Source organism: Barbus barbus (genome assembly GCF_936440315.1).
Source record: "Barbus barbus genome assembly, chromosome: 18".
NCBI lineage: Eukaryota > Metazoa > Chordata > Actinopteri > Cypriniformes > Cyprinidae > Barbus > Barbus barbus.
In genome coordinates, this window is record NC_136746.1 from 747387 (window position 1) to 768094 (window position 20708).

A 20708-nucleotide genomic window follows, 5' to 3' on the forward strand; every position below is an offset into this window, starting at 1 on the left:
TAGAGAACTAAATCTGAAAGTAGGCAAAAACACATTTTATTATAAGATCTGTTTGATTACTTTGATATTAATGCGACCCTTGAGGCTGTGCAGTTCTCCGAGCAGAGCAGATATCAGTGACGTCTTTCCAGACCCTACAGCCCCGACCACTGCCACCAGACGACCCGGTTTAATGTCCAGAGAGACACTGAACAACATAATCACTGGTTAGATAGAACACACACACTCATGCAAACACACAGCCGTGGTGATAAATAGTCATTGTGGCATCTGCTGTATACTGTAACAGTGTAAAAAATATCATAGTATAATGTTGAAGTGAAACATGGCAAATCTCACTTTTTCAGAACTGGTTCTGTGTCTCTTTCCCAGGCATACGTGCCATCAGTCATCTTCACGGCAGCAGCTAAATCAGCAAATTATGAGAACACCGATCACTCTCAGATTTCACACTAAACTGCTGTTGTTGCTCTGAAGTGGACTGAAGCTTGTTCTTTGCAGTATGTTAAATGACTAGTAACTTTAAAAAAATGGCAAGCATTAATGAGTTCATCAAGTAGTAATTGACCAGATGAATTTAGCTTTTCTAAAACTTTGAAATCAGCTCGAAGTTTGTCAAAAGTTAGAAGTTTGCTCTCAAGTTTGTCTAAAAATCTCTTAGGAAATGAGTTCTTACTGTGGCTGTCGTCACGCGTTACTGCCATTGTGTCCAGATCATCGCCACTCAGAAATTTCTCAAGTCTTTTCTTAGACACAGTGGTCTAAACAAAGTACAGAGAGTACACATTTCTAACAACTTCAGTAATAGCTTTTAATATGATTGATAGAAAGGTAGCAATGAAATGCTTCCATATCAATGCGTTAACTCTAATACCTGAACCATGATGGAAATCAGCTGTGGAAGCATGGCGAGTGGGAAGCGCAGGATGTTAAAGAGTGAGATGGAGGTAAAAGCTTTCTCTGCGTCCAGGATGTTATCAGGACTCACAGACACAAACACAGCGAAGGTCGCCAGAGACACCTGCAGACAATAAGACATGATATGAGCTCCATCTGCACCCAGACCTCATAAACAACCAACAATCAATTAAATGTTATTGAGATGTGCATTCGAGATATATTTTTCTTTTCAAGCATTCAACACACTTTAGTTTTAGTCAAAAATACAAAATGAGATAAATCTGATTCTGAATACACTTTTTCAAGAAACAACATTCATATCATTTCATATTGATAGTTTTCACATGACGTCACACCCTTATAGGAGGTATATATATCTTTATATCCTTATATATTTCAAAACGCAGCGTTGCTCCACTGACCGCCAGCTATTTTTACGCAGATTGCATGAAGTAATAATGTAGTAAAATGCAGATATTAAAAAGCGAATTTCAGTAAACACCTTATTGATGATGTATATTTTGTACAGGTAAGAGGATGAAGCCAGAATATAAACACAATGTGCAAAGCTTCTCATTAAATGTCTTCCCATAGAAAACCATTAGAAGGAAAACACTGAACCGTTAAGCGGACGGTGTTCATGTTCCAGCCTCATCTGCTTGCCTGTGTAAACTATGCATCATTAATATAGAGATTACTGAATTTGATCTTTTAATATTACTGTTTTAAATATATTTTAAGTGTTTTAACAACATTTTGTCGCACTGTTTAATGATTGAAATATTGCTGCGGGAGCTTAATATGGATTGCAAATGGCAAAAACTTGCTTTGTTTTATTCTTTTGAGAGGTGATTAAATATCTGCGGCTGGGAAACAGATTGACACGCTTGTGCAGCAGTTCTATGGATGTTCTGCCCTCCAAGTCTTCGAGCCGGTCACGTGACTGAAAACTATGAATATAAAAACACTGTTATACTCACAATAGCTGGAGCACATGAAAATATGAAGGTGGAGACTGATGAGAGGTAGGCAAACTTCCTCATCACCTTCAGCTCCTTCTCTCGAATTTCCTGAACCTGAGACTCAAAAGATGACTCCCAGGCGTAATACTTCAGAACCTACCACAAGAGTGATGAAAAGAAGTGAAAAATGTGCAGAGACATCAGCAAACCAAGATTTGACTGGACTGAAAATGAAAAAATGATGTGAAGCATGTTACATTCTCCAAAAAAACAAAACAAAGGTACAAAAGCTGTTACTGGGACAGAACCTTTTTGAAAGGTACTAATATGCAGAGCTGGGTAGATTACTTACAAATTGTAGTTCATTACTGATTCCAGATTACATGACAAAAATTGTAGTCAGTAACGTAATCCATTACACATTTTTAGGTAATCTAATGTAATCAGACTATATTTAGATTACTTTTGACCTAACTCATTTATTACAATGATTTAAATAGGATAATCTTGTACCATATCAATATAAAAATGCAAAGATTAAGAAAATATATTACATTTGTTGTTTTAGACAACATGAAGTGTATTAAACGTTATATAAACTGGGGTTTGTGAAGGAACTGCAGGAGGTTTGTGAGTTTAATGAAAAGCTATTAAATCATACAAATGTTAAATTAAAATAAATCATAAAAATAATACACACTATCAAAAATGAAGTATTTTATTTGTTTACCTGCATGTCACGTGACATTAACCAATGTCAGAGAAACATGCAAATGTGATTTATTTTTAAAATCTACTACTTCAAGCAAATATATTAGGTGAAAGAGGATCAGACGACAAAAGAGTTTGTGAATTTGTGCATTTTAATGTGTTTATAAACAACAACCACTTCACAGACAGCAGAGACACACGGAGCCTGTGACAAGCCATTCAGACCATCACTGACTACAAGCCCCCGCCACAGGCCTGTGATGAGGACACATCCCTCCCCGATGCACTCAACCACTTTTATTCACGGTTTGAAATGCAGAATGACACACCTGCACAAAAACTGCCCACACCTCCCAACGACCGGGCGCTCTGTCTGTCTCCAGCCGACGTAAGGAAGACCCTATCTAGGATTAACCCACACAAGGCTGCGGGTCCTGACAACATACCTGGCCGTGTTCTGAGAGACTGTGCTGCACAGCTGACAGATGTCCTAACAGATATCTTCAACACCTCGCTGAGCCAGGCAGTCATCCCCACATGTCTCAAATCCACAACAATCATACCGGTACCAAAGAAATCACCTGTGTCCTGTCTCAATGACTACCGTCCCATAGCACTGACTCCAATCATGATGAAGTGCTTTGAGAGGCTAGTCATGCACAACATCAAAACCAGCCTCCCCAACACACTCGACCCGCTCCAGTTTGCATACCGTCCAAACCACTCTACGGACGATGCAATTTCCTCCACCCTCCACCTGGCTCTTACCCACCTAGAAAATAAAGACTCCTATGTTAGAATGCTGTTCATTGACTTCAGCTCGGCATTCAACACAATAATCCTACAACAGCTCATAAATAAACTAAACCTGCTGGGCCTTAACAATTCCCTGTGTAACTGGATCCTGGACTTTCTAACTGGAAGACCTCAGTCAGTCCGTGTCGGCAACAACACCTCGAGCACTACAACACTGAGCACAGGTGCCCCACAAGGCTGTGTGCTCAGCCCGCTGCTCTTCACACTGCTGACCCACGACTGCACTGCCAAGTTCAGCTCCAACCACATCATCAAGTTTGCTGATGACACAACAGTGGTAGGTCTCATCAGCAACAATGATGAAACGCACTACAGAGAGGAAGTGGCACAGCTGGCTGAGTGGTGTGGCACAAACAATCTGTCCCTCAATGTGGAGAAGACAAAGGAGGTTGTGATGGACTTCAGAAGAAACTCCGTTGACCACCCCCCACTGACCATCGACAGCTTGACTGTGGAGAGAGTCAGCAGCACTAAATTCCTGGGGGTGCACATCACAGAGGATCTCACCTGGACCACCAACACCATGTCACTCTCCAAAAAGGCACAACAGCGCCTACACTTTCTCCGCCGGCTGAAAAGAGAAAGTCTCATCCCTCCCACAGTCTCTTCCAGCTCCTACCATCAGGAAGACGGTACCGGAGCATCAGAGCCCGCTCCGCCAGACTGCTCAACAGCTTTTTCCCCCAGGCTGTGAGAGCCCTGAACTCAAACCACCCCGCCCCCCTCTGAAACCCCATGCAAACCCCTACCTCCTGAAACATTTCGTTCCACTGTATGTCCCCACATGTAGCGGAATACAATAAACTCAACTTGACTTGACTTAAAAGACAAAAGCCTACCAAAGACATAGAAGCACATGGTTAAATCACTTACAGAGTGATAATTCACATAAAAATGAATGTGTTCATCAGTAGTTGATGCAATGTTGAAATACTTCTTAAACCTGAAATGATTTTTGTAAATGCAGTGCTCAAACGCTGTCTTCCTCAAAAACTGGAAGACTTTCTGAGTGTATATGAGCGGCAGGCTATTTCAGAAAGATGAATTAGGGAGAATCAATAAATTATGAATAATTTATTGCTATTGTGTAAATAATATGTAATTAATAAAAAGTAACTGTAGTCGGATTATGAGTATTTTAAAATGTAATTTTACCATCTACAAGTATTTAATTTTTTTAATCGGATTACGTAATCCAGATTACATGTAATCAATTACTACCCAGCTCTGATAATATGGACCATGAAGACACCTTCAAAGTACTAAAATGCACCCTCGAGGGGTAAATAAGGTACAAATGTGTACCTTTTGAAAGAGTTCCACCTCAGATTTTGTACCTTTTTTTCCTGAGAGGAGTTCAAGAAACCACTTACTTTTATTCCATTCAATATGTCATTCACAATTTTCATGCGCGTGTCTTTAAATTTCATGTTTTCCACCTGAAAAGAAACATGTTGCCCTTAGTGGATATTGATGCAGTGTTTTATATTTCTTTTGTAAGCAGATAACTCTTTTATAAGAGCAATGCTCAGTTCAAGTCACCTGGAAGCCCCTGGATTTGGTGGCCAGCCAGCCATTGATGGGCACCATCAGCACCATGACCAACAGACCGGCCAGGACAGAGGGACCCAGCTCAATCCAGAGGAAAGCGATGGCCAGAGCGATCTGCAGCGGACATGACCACAGCAAATGGATGAAGTTGGTGACGTCGTTAAATCTCTGGGCGTCCGCTGACATCAGGTTGACTATCTCTCCAGCGGTCGACTCTTTCCTAGAGTCGTTAGACACGACTAATGCCTGAGAGGAACCAGTGATAATGAGTCATCATCCACTGGCTATGATATACTGCGTATAATAATAATAAGTGTTAACATTACAGCAGATGTACCTTCTTATAAACAGCAGCCATGAGAGCTGTGCGGACTTTCATACCCAGGATAAAACATCGCTGGAAATACTGTTGTAGAAAAACCGACTGTAAAAAAGCCACCGCCACAAGCAGCACGGCGTACAGGTAACCAGACCATGCGTGACTCGTTTTGTCCTGAGTGAAGGAGATCATTAACCTGTGACAAACCACAGCTCACAGTGGGGAGCAGTCCAGCAGTTTCAGAAACACCACATTAAGAACTAATAGGGCAATAACTGAGGTCTTATTGAAGACCATATACCTGAGAGCCAGCAGCTACAAAAAACTCTCATGGTACAAGTTTGGAAATGAAATGAACACAGAAGGCCTCTTACTTGAGAAGCTGTGGGCTTGCAAATGCCAGAAGATCTTGTATCAGTTTGTAGAGGGCCGACTCTAAAAGCACACTTTTGAAGGTTTTAGCAATGGTGGGAACCAGCCAGGAATTAGGATAGTCAGATTCAGAATCCTTCTTCTTCTTCTTCTTTCCTGTCTCCTCCTAATTTGATATTAAAAATTGTGAGTGCATCGTTCAGTGTTTGGTCCTTAGATTACAAAAAACTGAATTTACGTATTACACAAAAAATACAATTTAAAGAGCAATTTTATATTGGTTTAATTGAAAATGATGGTTTCTGGTGTTAAATCTGTTTTGGCCAAATTATTAAACTGACTTGCATTTAGTAACATTTTGGTTTATGTCTACAGAAAATATTGATTAAGATGAAAAAAACCCTGAATAAATTAAATTAAATCCTGTCAGGGAATCGTATTAAATCACTTCCAAATAACTCAATTGGATGATGTTTAATTTATGTGAAAAAGTATGTTTGTGTTATTGCTCCATGTACAGGATTACACCATGTGAATCCAACACACTTTATAATAAATAATCTTACTCTGTAAGCATGTTTTTGTCTTTGTGAAAATCAATAGTTTTGAATAGTATTAAATCAAAATGTAAGATTTGAACCAAATCATAATCATAATTAGTTTTTTTCAGTGTGTTGCAAATTCATCATTATTAGGAACGCTGAGAGGTGTTTACACACTAATTATTCTACTTTAGAAACTATGGAAGATGATGGTTTTACCATAACTAGAACATCTTGACTGACTCCCTTGGCCAAGCCGTTCTGATGATCATGTTTAGTCTTTAGTTTATTTAGTTTCTTCTGCAGGCTGCTGCGGGCTTTTTTCAGCTCTTTCACCATAACGTCCTCAAAGTCCTGACAGATGGTCTGAGTGGAGTCCTTCTCGTTCAGATCCCACATGTCCTCCTGAACCAGAGGCCTCTTAAAGCCTTTGATCACCATGCTGAGGAACAAGATTCACAGGAGTATTACGCATATGACAGACCATTGCATTGCACATACAGTAAAGGACTGGTGCTGGACAGACAACAGTGACACGCAGAAAGCCATCAGCAGATGATCTAATCGGTAAAAAGAAGAAAAAGACGAGGAACAGAAGTAAACTCAGATCCACCTGTTGAGCCAATTAAAGGTGATTCTGCTGAGAAACGTTGCTTTGGCTTCAGGATTCTGCAATGAATTAGAGAAGGCAGCAAATTTGACAAATATACGTTCACTGAATGCTGAAGTGACATTACATGCCAGATTTCTCACACGCTTTCCGTACCCTCTGTGAAATTCTTTTAACTTCAGGTGAAACATCAGCGATGGCTGATAAAACCAAAGCGATCAGCTGCAGTCCATAGCTGATGTAGAACAGACAGAACCGCGGAAGATCACCGATTTCTTCCTGAGGAGAATCATGTCAAATACGTGAGTATTTCAGCAACACTGTACACTAACATTCAATTCAGTGACTTTACTTCATGCATCACAAATGGACAATGATTTGTCAATATTAATTTATAGATATATAATTGTTCATTCATGGTGTTCATTATACATTAACAAATGTCAGTTTATAAAACTTGAAATCAGTTTTCAGAAATCAGAAAGTCAGTTTTAATTATTTACTGTATCTCTTTTAAAACATTGTTTTAAAGTGGATTTACAGAAATACATAATGTTTATAATACGTTAAAGTATTATAAACATAGTCCACGCTGAGCAGTTTATTGTAATTTACATTTGACAAAGATATAAATTGAACCAAACTGTTAGTTTACTTTATGTATGCATATAAAGGTGGGTACATATAATAGTTGACAGCTGTCTTGTGGTGATTCCTCTTTTCTTTTTTTTTTAAAAGCTTTCATAAGTGTTTTCTGTTGAGTATCATATATATATATGATGCATCAGGTTTTTATGGCTCGTATAATCTGATCTAGTGAGAGTATGGGTAAAAATACAGCTCAAGTTTATTCAGTGACTCAAACACAGCAAATATATGAAATTGGTGCAAGTGCTGATATTTATGATGAAATTCTGCTGCTTGTAATGTAAATCAATGAGATCTTTATAACAGTACAACAGACACTGACATAAACTGATCTAAATATCAGTGGTCTCTCTATATCTCCATCAATATGTCTTAGTAAGATGAGATTGAAATGATCCAAACATATACAGTGCATCCAGAAAGTATTCACAGCGCTTCACTTTTTCCACATTTTGTTATGTTACGGCCTTATTCCAAAATGGATTAGATTCAGTATTTTTCTCAAAATTCTACAAACAATACCCCATAATGACAATGTGAAAGAGGTTTGTTTGAAATCTTTGCAAATGTATTAAAAATAAAAATCACATGTACATAAGTATTCACAGCCTTTGCTCAATACTTGGTTGAAGCATCTTTGGCACCAATTACAGCCTCAAGTCTTTTTGTGTATGATGCGACAAGCTCATCATCATTTGGCCATTATCTGCCATTCCTCTCACCTCTTCACCTCTCAAGCTCTGTCAGGTTGGATGGGGTCAGATGCAAATTTTCAAGTTTCTCCAGAAATATTTGATTGGGTTTATGCTCCAACTGTGGTTGGGCCACTCAAGGACATTCACAGAGTTGTCTATAAGCCACTCCTTCTGTGTGCTTAGGGTCATTGTCCTTTTGGAAGGTGAACCTTCTGCCCAGTCTGAGGTTCTGAACGCTCTGGACTAGGTTTTCATTAAGGCTATCTCAATATTTTGGAGCATTGAGTCCCTCAGTCCCTGCCACTGAAAAACAGCCCCACAGCATGAGGCTGCTACCAGCACACTTTAATTTTGGGATGGTACTCTGCAGGTGATGAGCAGAGCTTGTTTCCTTGAATTGAGGTTCATCAGACCAGAGTAAATAGTTTCTCACAGTCTGGGCGTCCTTTAGGTGCTTTTTTGCAAATTCCAAGTGTGTTTTCATGTGTCTTCACTGAGGAGAGGATTGAGTTTGGCCACACTGACATAAAGACAGGATTGGTGGAGTGTTGCAGTGATGTTTGTCCTTCTGTAGATTTCTCCTATCTCCACATATGATCATGGAGCTCAACTAGAGTCACCATCAGGTTCTTCGTCACCACACTAACCAAAGCCCTTCTCCATCAGTTGCTCAGTTTGTCCGGGAGGCCAGCTCTAGGAAGAGTCCTGGTTGTTTCAAACATCTTCCAGGTGTGTGCCTTTCCAAATCATGTCCAATCAACTGAATTTACCACAGGTGGACTCCAATCAGGGTGTAGAAACATCTCAAGGATGATCAGTGGAAACAGGAGGCACTTGAGCTCAATTTTGAGTGTCATGGCAAAAACTGTGAATCCTTATATACATGTGATTTGTTTTGGTTTTGTTTTGTTTTTTAAATAAATTTGTAAAGATTTGAAACAAACTTCTTTCATGTTGTCATTATGGGGTATTGTTTGTATAATTTTGAGGAAAATAATGAATTGAATCCATTTTGGAATAAGGCTGTAACATAACAAAATGTGAAGCACTTTCCAGATGCACTGTAATGCAATCCAATGCAATGCTGACTGAGAGATGAGGAAATAACCGCTCCTCAGAAGATGTGAGATGAAGATCATTCCTCCGCTGAGGAACAGTGAAAGTAAAGCTTCTGGAAACAAACGCTCCTCAAAAGATCCTGATGATCAGATTTGAGACGCACTGATTTATCTAGAAAATGATTGCTATCAATCAGATGACAGAAGGCATGGAGTAGATTGTGTGCAGCAAGTTTACCAACAAAGTTTAATCATGTTGATCATTTTGTCCAATACAGCATATGCAAGCAATAATCGACAGCACATGGAGCCGTGAGTGCTGGCGTCAGTACCTTGTTCAGTGCGTCTCTCAGTAAGGTCTGGAACTGGAAGACGGCACAGAACACCAGAAGCAGCCAAAACACGAAGAGACTCCCGGAGTCCACAGATCTCGGTCTGCGCCGCACACACTCCTGGCACAGCATCACGACTATCTAAAACACAAACCACTCAACACATCAACATCTTCTATTATTTACTGAGTGATCTTACACGGTTTATCAAATAAATGCTTATGACCGTTACCCATGAGACGGCGAACAGAACCGGATTGGTGTAGAGCACCGCTGGATGTGTTTGAGCTGTGGAATCACTCGACGGCCCATGATCCTCACCGAGAGTGAGCGCCAGCTCCGCGATCGCCGTCAGAAGCAGCAGGCCAGACACAACCTTTCGCACAACAACAGCAATGATAGGATGTGAGAGCGTCAATCAATCAGACAAGCTGCAAAACAGAGGGTCACGCCACTAAAGAACTTTACTTAAAGCCTTTCTGTATAATGCATTATAAAGTAGTTAAAATACATCAATTATGCCTTGCAATGGACCTTATGATGCATTGTACAATCTCATGGAAGATTGTAACCGCATTGTAACACTTACCAATTCATTGTTACGCAATGTATTTTAAACTCCGTTATAATTATTATGACAAGATATAATCATGTATTACAACACACATTATGAATCATTATAATGCATTATAGATAAAGGCTTTAACCCTTGTGCTACTTTAAAAGACCTTATGGACATTTTTGTCCATTTCAGTTTTGTTTTTTTGATCATTTTGCCTGTGTTAATGCCAACTGCATACATTTTGGCTCAGGTGTTTATTTTTATTGGAATTTTAATATTTCACCCTCATTTCCTTCAAAAAATCAATTTTACCCTCTGTACAAAAAATACTCACACTCAGGACCTTAAGGACAAAAATGTCCCCATTGAGACCCATTAAAACTGCTGTTTTTAATCGCAGTGCCATTTAACTGTATAATTACATCATTTTTGTTAATAGGCTTTCATTCTGTTGGCAAGGCTTCAAAATATAATTTTTTACTATTTTTTACCAGATGGTGCCATTTTTTCAGGTTTGGTCTATAAAGGGTCTATAAAGCAAACACTCACTTTATTCCTGTTTTCTGCTTCTGCATATTATAGAGCCAACTGGATAAATAATGCAGCTATAGTTGTGTGAGTGTGTTGGTATAGATTTCTGAGTGTGGTTTGTATGTGTGTCATAAAAAAAAAATAGAGTGTGTGTGCTTGTAATAATTGAGAGAGAGAAACTCTACTGTAAATCACAAACCAAGCACTGTGTCACCAGCGGAGTTTTGCTGGCATCTAATGGGGAAAATTTGGTACTGCACCCAAACAAAATCTTACTGAAAGCTCATTTTTTGAGATATCAACCTCAAATTTGGAACACAACTTGTTTAGATTTATGTCTTTGATTTTCTAGCAGGTTTAGAGTTCAACATGTTTCACATATAAAATATTCATAAAATAACATAAAATATTGTTCATAAATAATTTTCATAAACCTAAACCTGTATAACTTTTGTTTTGTTTCACTTTTTAAACTTTTTTTAACAATAATCTGCCATGGGTCTGCTTTATAATGAGACAACACTTAAGTCTGCTCCCAAGCTTCACATTTTTATGATTGTTTTTTGACATGGACATTTTTGTCCTCTGTGAACCTAAGTGTAACTTATTTTTATTGATGCTCAAGGGTTAAGTAAATTGTTACCAACTTTATTTTTTGGGTTTTGATTTAATTTCAAAAATCTTTATTTACCATTAGCTACTTTAAAAGACAGAAGTAACTGTATAATCACAAATTATTATTTACATAGTCATAAATATGACTTGCACTGCTACATGAAGGTGACACACAGTAACTACCCATTTTTGTAAAAATCAGTGGCCTGTAGCACGAAGCTGGTTTCAGTTTTTATCCAGGTAAGTTAGGGTTAGTTTGAGTTGTCGGGCTCAAGAAGTTGGTTTTGAGCGGGTTTTGTTGCCATTGTAACTTACGCGACACAGCTATATACAGTTTTATTCTGGGTTAGAGATCACAAACCCAAACTGCACCAATCAGCTGTGAGCAAACTCACATATATCTGATGCAATGAAGCCACTCCCCCTTATCTCTCGCTTCAAATTAAAGCACAGTCAAAGAATTTTAGAGACAAAATGACCTGACTTTTGCAGCTACTTATTATATTTATATTATATTAATTGTAATTATTTATAATTCATATATATTCATATACTTATTATATGAAGTGGCAATTAATTTTAAGCTTCGTGTTTAATTTTATATATATATATATATATAGTCATTTAGCAGATGCTTTTATCCAAAGTGACTTACAAAGGACAATGGAAGCAATCAAAACCAACAGAAGAGCAATGATATAAAGATGATTGCAATTCTACTAAGACAGACATCATGAAGGTCCCCTTGTACATTTCAGTAATGTGAGTCTAAGCAGGCCTGTACACTCCATGGAAACAGAATTAAACAGTGTTTCAATATTATAGTGACCTCAGATTAAACTTACAGCATGGAAGATATTAGGTGTGAACACAATTAGTGTCATTTTCTTTAAGCGTCTTCACCTATTAATTTAGTTAATTTGACATATGCAGCATTCTATACATGTGGAACACTCTCATTTCACACACTTTCAGAATGCTGCACTCAACAGAATGATTGGATTCTCACAAGCACTGTTGCACATTTAACTCACCAAAGCTTGAAACCATGTGAACCATATATACTGTAAGTAAACCTGAAAACATAAAGTTTGTTAGACTGCTGTGTGGTCTACTGACTTACTATAATATATAATATACTTATATATACTTAACAGATACATATAGATAAGCTTTAATATATCCAAAGTTTAAAATGCATAGACATATATTTCTGCTGCAGCAGAAGTGTTTATTCCTGCCTTGTAAATGCATTTAAATTTAGGCAGCGGCTATTTACACTAAGCCTAAATAGACACTCCGTTAAATTTATTATATTTTTAATAACGCCATCTCTTACTCTTCAGCAGAAATGTGAGTTGCGCTGACTCTCGCGAGAAGTGAATCCAGCTGACGCTTTGCTGATCTCCTCGCTCCGTGTGATTGGCTGTTTGCTGCTTCAAACTCTGTGCTGGGAGAGAAGGTTTATATCGAGCTCTGTGAGCCCAGTGAACCTGATCTTAACCAGGTTGGCTTTATCGGGTTTGCTCAACTCAGAACTTACTCTTCAACAGTGAGTTTGTTCCTCTCGCTTCGTGCTACAGGCCACAGATCTCTTAGACTAGCCAAACCTAAAGGAATATTTGACCCGATTTCTAAAATCTCATGACTGACCCCTCATTCTAAATAAATATTTGGAAGAATGTTTCCGCTGTTTTTGTCCATACTCTAACCATCATGGGGAGAATGTGGCTCGACAAGGGTAAGAGTAAATGAGGACTGATTTGTTATTTTTGGGTGAACTCTCCTTTAAAGTCAGCAATTGTTTGTCGCTATTGTGGCATATATCTGAGTGAAACAGCAGACCTGAGAACAGTCACCTGATGTCCAGAGAAATGATGAGTGAGCTGATGCTATGAGTGTTGAGATTTGACCGAAGCAGGCTAAATGTTTCTGATTTGACATTTTATTTAATGTGACTTACTGTGTTTTGTGTAGTATACACGGCTTCAGTACTTGATCATTTGACTATGATGAAATATTTTAAAATGACTTGTTGAATTATTAAGGTCACCTGTTTGCAGATGTAGAGTTTTGAGAGCGGAGCTTTGGCTGGTTTCTTACAGAGAGTCGTGAAGTGCCATGGAGCACAAAGCCACAGGAAAGCTAACGGAAGCCACACCAGCACCGTTCGCTCCAAACAGATCGGCAGATCCGGGTCCGGACGCTGCAGGTACGAGGCATTCTGACACACACACACACACACACGAGTGAGTGAGGAAGACTGGATGAGTGGCATGACATCAGTGAGAGGACAGATTGGCAGGAGTTCATCTGCAGTCTCACTGTGACTTTGCTGACTCGGTCAGACTGTTAATGATTACATAGATTATAGTAGTTACACATGCAAAACAATCTATGACTTTAGTCATTTCTTTACAATCACTATACAATGCCATGAACTTGGATTTGATTTTTTCTTCAGAAGTTACCTATAAAGATCATTTATTTTACAAACTGTAGGTGCAGGACGTTAGCTCGTTCAGATCCATTCCAACGGACTTCTTGTTTTAATGTTGTTTACATCTTTGTGTTTTCATCCCATTTTTGGGTGTCACTCACATTTGACCTTTATCTTTTGATCATAAAGTATAATATTAAAGAAGCTGGGTATGAGCATTGCATGTCTAATTCTGTTATAAAACAATAACTCCATAGCTGTTTGACAAAGTTAAAACTTGCTGTGATGTTTGCTCAAATTGTTGAATTCTTCTGTGCCCCTGAATCAAATAGGGGTTCGTTTCAGCAAGACAGAATTTGATTTTTCTTTCTTTCTTTGAAAAAAGTCATTCTAGGCATGTGTCTGATTCACACAGAATTTCTATCACCAGATATATTGTATAATTATTTGTTTTTCTTGTAACAGCTATAATTTTAAGCTTAATCCACTTCTTTAATCTTAAATATAAATGTTGTTGAATAAAACCACCTTCATTAAAACTACAATTATTTCACCTAAGCCTTAATGTATTTACAATGTCTTAAATATTTTGCAACAAATCCATATTTTTATATACTGCTCAGAACCAGTTGCAATGGGCATTATGGGCATTTTAGAAAATGATTATAAACTGAAAAAATGTAAACAATAAATGCTTTAGAATATAAAGCATGGTCATATCTTTACTTGTCCCAGGAACATAATTTATCTCTGAGCAGGTTAGAATATCATTTGGTGTCACTTTTTGTGAATATGAATCCTACAATATCCCTTTAGCATGTTCCCACTGTATTATCATTCAGAACTTAGAAACATGAAAATGAGAAACTCCATAAAACAGAAGAATGTTTTATAAAGGACAGAACTTACCCAGAAAATGGAGCCGCAGTATTCCTCTAGAGCAGCAGACATGTTTCTTCCATCACAACTGACCAGCAGCAAAAACAGATGATGCTTTTCTTTCACAGCACACGGACACCAGATGACTCTCTCAGCTATAAACTTATACTTCTGATGGATATGTCACATAAACCTTGATCTATATTTTTCTAACTATCCTTAACTTTGGTCTTCTATTAAAGAGACGTCCTCCACATCGGCTCTCTCTAGCTCCTCTAAATGACAATGCTGTCTCAGAGCATCCTGTCTGAATAAATGCACAGAAATGAGTTTAACCTTTCCCCACTTCTTCAAAAAGAAACAGCCCAGAGATTACGGTTCAGTTTTCCTTACTCACCAGTCTAAAGTCCAGATTCACCATGGTCATGTCCATGTGAGGAGGGGAGGAGGGACTCGGCTTCTGTGGGGTTAGGGGCGTAGGGTTTCCTGCCATTTCCTGTCTTTCACATAACATCATTAAAGACAGATAAACAAAGGATAGCTGCCTGTGGTTAGTGTTATGTTTGGGTAAGATGTGTATTATGCTTGTCATTGTTTAAGAATAGACTATCCGTCTTTTGTGCTTCTTCAAGGTGTTTCATATCTACAGTATATCCATATATAGCTTTTCAGGATTCTAACGTCGCAAAAAAGTTAACAACAAGAGCCCTAGTAATTGGTAAAGCAAACACACACACATACAGAGATAGAGAAATAATTGTCTGTAAATTCTTGCTTTATAGATTAGATTAGATTATTGCCAATTATATTATACAGAGAGAACATCATTATGAAACATTCTATGCTCATGAGATTAATACCAAACAAGGGTAAGAATATAACAAAAATATACATGCATTATTTATGCCTAAAAACAACTTCCAAATTACTCGCGTATTTTCATAAGATCTTTTATTCACATTATGATCTTCTGGCCACTGATGATGTTTACAGTTAATCATTACATTAGACATGATAAGATACAGTGCACTGTGACTCACTGAGGATTCAAGGACACATCAGCATGACAGACAAAATGACAATTACACAGCATTTTGCTTATAATTGTATCCCTAATGAAAATGATGTCACAGAAAAAAGATAAAGTATTTTCCGCCTACTTTTAAACAATCAGTCAAATTAGCTATATTGGTAATTAAAGTGCTATATTTCTGCTAACAATAAATAATTAGAATAGTGATTTAATTCACCCACTATGTTACTTTGCATTGCTAATAATGTTAACTATGTTCTAATTATCATAGTAATAGAGAAACCACCCCACCCCCATTCACAAATATATATACCCTGTGTGTATGTGCAAGGGTGAATGGACACAGTTCAACTTCATAAGTGAGCAATTTCATTATAAAGGACCTGAGAGTCAATAAATAATCCATTAAAAAAATGATATGTCATAGCTGAAGCACATCTGAGTATGCACGCGGTGTAGCCAATATCGATCTGATATCAGTACTGTTTTTATCAGTCCTGAATATCTATACTTCACTAACTACACATATATGGGAGTGTATGTATAAATAAAAAGAAAAAAACGTTACCTAGATTATCGGATGAGAATTAACTACAGAAAAATGTAATTCCTGTGAAAATCTGAAATACAACAATAATTTTATACTTAACATGGAGAAATTTAATTTCAGTTAAATAAAAATGTGAAAAAGTATAGACTGTTAAATCTGGTCAAATTAATTTAAATAAAAAAAACTACAGGTACAAATGCTTATGCTTAAATTCTCATTCTTAAAAGTCTTATGAAGAATACTGTTCATGATATTTAGTACTACTTAAATTATTACTATTAAAAGTAAAAATTACACTCTTAAAAGTGTTTCTTTGGAATGTATGGCATATATTTTTAATAGAACAACACGTATCTGTTCCAGATGAGGGGCTCAGATGAGCAACAAGGAGTGAATCAGGTAAGTGGTAATTCAGGATATCTTCGGAAAACTGGAGAAACGTTAACTTGAGTATCTTCTCTTGACAGGAAACTAGGAACAGGAACTGGACACACACCTCACCAACACTGCTGACAAGGACCGAACTCTGGAGCAGACAGACTAGGGATCGCTGGAAAACACACTCGGGAGAAAACACAGCAGGTGAGTAGACTAAGTCAGGGGTTTTCAACCTTTTAGGACATGTGCCCCCCCAAGTTTGTCTAATTTCACTCGCGCCCCCCCCAACACCCAAACCCCCCCCCCCCTCTTTTTTTATCCAGATTACCTGATTCAGTGTGATGGCTGAGCCTGTTTCTGAGATAACAACATGCCAATCCGTGGTTGGATTTCTGACATGACTAACCGTAAATCATTTTACACCATTCTCACTGTCACCTAACAGCGGGAGTCAGATTGCCCCCTAGCGGATGGCTGAAGATTTGAAAGCTCATATTCATAAATCTTCAAGGCAATGTCTCTGAATTAATTGATGCTCGCGCCCCCCTTGACAGGTGATGGCACCCCACATTTTGAAAACCCCTGGACTAAGTAACGCATCAACGCATTAACACCTTAACGAGACCGGCCACTGGAGTGTTGTGAGGTGTGTGTATTTGTAGCCGTGTTGATTAGTGAACAGATGACGTGCAGGTGTGCTCAATCAGTGGCTAGGTGAAACCAGGTGCGTGCGAGCGTTGTGACTGTTGGAAAACAGATAGATCTGTGACATTACCTCCCCCTCCTGGAAGCAGCAACACAGGGTAGGGGGGGTGGGCGCCCTGGAGCCCGGTGCAGGGCAGGGACACAGGGGAAGCCTCCAAGGCAGGTCAGGAGACTTCAGTGGCCACGGCGGGACCGGAGGCTCGGGGAGCCATGGCGGAACTGGAGGCTCGGGGAGCCATGGCGGGACTGGAGGCTCGGGAAGCCATGGCGGGACTGGAGGCTTGGGAAGCCAAGGCGGCACTGGAGACTCGGGAGGCCATGGCAGATCTGGGAGCCCAGAAGGCCATGACGGATCTGGGAGCCCGGAAGGCCATGGCGGATCTGGGAGCTTGGACGGCCATGGCGGAACTATTTTTTCAGGAGGGCTTGCTCGAGGAACCATAGTGACAATCCCCATGGTCACTATGGCTATCCAGGACAGGGATATATAGCCTCCCCCAAAAAATGTTTTGGGGAAGCTCCTTTCTGGAGGAGCAGGCTCCGGTGGGTGCACAGGAAGCGTGATCATTTGAGGACGCTCTGGTGGAGCGGGCACTAGAGGGCCTCTGGAGGAGCGGGCACTAGAGGGTGCTCGGACTCTTGGGGGCGCTCGGACAGCGCGGACTCTTGGGGGCGCTCGGACAGCGCGGGCTTTCAGGGGCGCTCTGGAAGCGCGGAGCTGTACGGAACCAGCGGACACATAGGAGGGTGCTCTGGAAGCACGGACTCCTGGGGGCACATGCGAGGAGCAGGCACTGGAGGGCACATGCAATTCTCTGGCGGGCTTGCCATATTCTCAGACGGTGGGCTTACGTGGGCCGCGATCAGCGGCGGGTTTTATAGAGTCACGGGTGGCAGACTTGCTTTGGCCGCTAACGGCGGCTGTTTTGTGTTGGCCACGGATGAGATTTCGGCTCGGGATTGAAGACTCTGCAGACACCGGATGACCGTCTCCTTCCAATTCTGGTTGGAGGTGTCTGGTAGCTTCACGGGCTGATGGTACGTGATCCTGAGCCGGAACAGTGTCTTGAGGACTTGGTCTTCAAGGGTACTGGTGAGGGCGAGCGGCACGAATGCCCTTGCATAATTGAGCGGATCAGGATGAGAATGGGCCAGGGAAATGAATAGGGCTCGGTCATCCATTCCTTTTAAGGTCCGGTCTTCTGTTACAGATGAGGGACTCAGACAGCGTGACGGATAATTAAACAGGTATTTATTGACAGATTATGAGCAACAAGGAGTGAATCAGGTAAGTGGTAATTCAGGATATCTTCGGAAAACTGGAGAAACGTTAATTTGAGTATCTTCTCTTGACAGGAAACAAGGAACAGGAACTGGACACACACCTCACCAACACTGCTGACAAGGACTGAACTCTAGAGCAGACAGACTAGGGATCGCTGGAAAACACACTCGGGAGAAAACACAGCAGGTAAGTAGACAAGGAGGTAAGTATCAGGCATAGAGCTGCGATAGCAATGGTAGTCCTCTTCGTACGAACGATTAACGCATCAACGCCTTAAAGAGACCGGACACTGTGTTGTGCTTAAAGAGTGTTGTGAGGTGTGTGTATTTGTAGCTGTGTTGATTAGTGAACAGATGATGTGCAGGTGTGCTCAATCAATGGCTAGGTGAAACCAGGTGCGTGCGTGGGTCGTGACTGGTGGAGAACAGACAGATCCATGACAGTATCAACCTTACAGTTGCAGTTATCCATACATACCATTTACAGGTACATTTACTTTTTGTATGTTTGGATTGATGATGAAATATTCAATATGGGCATATTGACAGCATCCAAACATAAACATATTTAAAGATGTAGACATGTAAAATATATACAGTGCCTGTTCCACGCAAGTGCCCTCCAATGCCTGCTCCTCGCAAGTGCTCTCCTGAGTCTCCGCTGGTCCCGTCCAGCTCCGCGCTGCCCAAGCGCCCCCAAGTGTCCGCGCTTCCAGAGCGCTCTCCTATGTCTCTGCTGGTCCCGTCCAGCTCCGCACTTCCAGAGCACCCCCAAGAGTCCGCGCTTCCAGAGCCCCCCTCAGAGCCCGCTCCTCCTCAATGGCTCCCAGAGGGGAACTTCCCCAAGAACATTTTTTGGGGGGGCCATATACCCTCTGCCTGTGTGGCCGGGCCTAGAGTCAAGGCCACGGAACCCCTTGAGCCGCCTTGGCCGCCCGAAAAAATAAGGCCATGGCTTCCCGAGTCCCCGGATCCACCATGGCCGTCCAAGCTCCCAGATCCGCCATGGCCGTCCAAGCTCCCAGATTCGCCATGGCCTTCCAAGCTCCCAGATCCGCCATGGCCTCCCAAGTCTCCTGATCCGCCTTGGAGGCACCCGCCACCCCTCCCCGATGTAACTGTTACGGTGCGGGACGCACCTTCCGGGAGGGGGGCGATATCTGTCACGGTTTGGTTTCTGTTTAGTTCCTGTTTGTCCTTATTTGGTCGGTTTCCTGTCATTAGTTAATCATCGTTTATTACTTTCGCCTGTCTTGTATTAATCATCTTGTTTCCTTATTAGTTTGTGTTCTTTATAAGCCTTGAGTTCAGTAGTAGTCTTCGTCATGTCTTAAAGTTATGTTCATGCTGTTTATCTTGTTGTTAATTTACTTCATTAAAGGAACTGATTATTCCGAAAGAATAAAAATAAGACAAGATATAAAATCTCAAGCAGTAAATGTGGATCTTTTAGATGAATTTGAGTAGTGCCAGTCTGGTCTTATCTTGGTCTCAACGCATATAGGTCTTGGTCTTGGATTACCCTGCTGAAAAAGCCCCCCAGCATATTCTGGTTAGGTATGTTTTGAAGCATGACATCTTATTTGAGCTGGTTTAAGCTGGCCATGTGCTGGTTCTAAACTGGTTAGCTCCTGTTCAGGAACAGCTCAAAACCAGCTTAAACCAGCTGCCATGCTTTAAAACATACCTAACCAGCATACGCTGTTTTTATCAACAGGGTAGGTGGTCTTGACTACAACACTAGGTAACACGGTTTCACCTACATGGCTTTTGGTGTTTGTTTTCTATGCACTCCAGTAAAGCTGAGGCGATTAAATGATACCTGCAACTCTAGATTAAACAAGTTAAAAGATCTTCATTTGTGTTCTGAAGATGAACATGAAGAGGTTAGTGTTAAGAATTAGAGGTTAGAATTAATTTTTGGGTGAAGTAACCCTTTCAATTCTGCTTTCTTCATCATACAAATTGATTATATCGCTTCAAAAGACTAACCACATTTCATCCACTGGATTATTTTACCTGTAAAGCATTTTTTTCTATGTCAGTTCTATTTCAGTTGAGATTTTTAAAACACTTGCAGTTTTGCCCTTCAATGGCTACTTGAAATTATACATTCTCTTCTACCTACACAATGGTTCCATATGACAAAATAAGAATAAATTTAAATCTGGCATTTCTCTGTACAGACTGTGATCATCATTTACCCTCGATCGGT

The 20708-nt window shown here is 40.1% G+C and overlaps 1 protein-coding gene across 3 annotated transcripts in view; it reads right to left on the reverse strand.

The window, feature by feature from the left end:
• The window catches only part of abcc2 (ATP binding cassette subfamily C member 2), a 29874-nt gene extending 14887 nt beyond the window's left edge, over nt 1-14987 (reverse strand). Inside the window, exons 1-17 of one of the 3 annotated variants that reach the window (XM_079439956.1) lie at nt 14941-14987; nt 14574-14850; nt 13278-13448; nt 9749-9892; nt 9517-9657; nt 6940-7062; nt 6787-6842; nt 6393-6615; nt 5634-5797; nt 5278-5455; nt 4932-5186; nt 4763-4828; nt 1881-2018; nt 875-1021; nt 677-761; nt 340-406; nt 61-187 (exon numbers count right to left, since the gene is read on the reverse strand). In XM_079439956.1, coding sequence (XP_079296082.1) covers nt 61-187; nt 340-406; nt 677-761; nt 875-1021; nt 1881-2018; nt 4763-4828; nt 4932-5186; nt 5278-5455; nt 5634-5797; nt 6393-6615; nt 6787-6842; nt 6940-7062; nt 9517-9657; nt 9749-9892; nt 13278-13448; nt 14574-14615 — 2127 coding nt within the window. In that variant the 5' untranslated portion in view covers nt 14616-14850; nt 14941-14987. Of the gene's footprint in view, nt 1-60; nt 188-339; nt 407-676; nt 762-874; nt 1022-1880; nt 2019-4762; nt 4829-4931; nt 5187-5277; nt 5456-5633; nt 5798-6392; nt 6616-6786; nt 6843-6939; nt 7063-9516; nt 9658-9748; nt 9893-13277; nt 13449-14573 lie in introns of all 3 variants that reach the window. The other 2 variants (XR_013785423.1, XM_079439955.1) reach the window with 2 other exon arrangements.
• Nucleotides 14988-20708: the final 5721 nt, after the last annotated feature.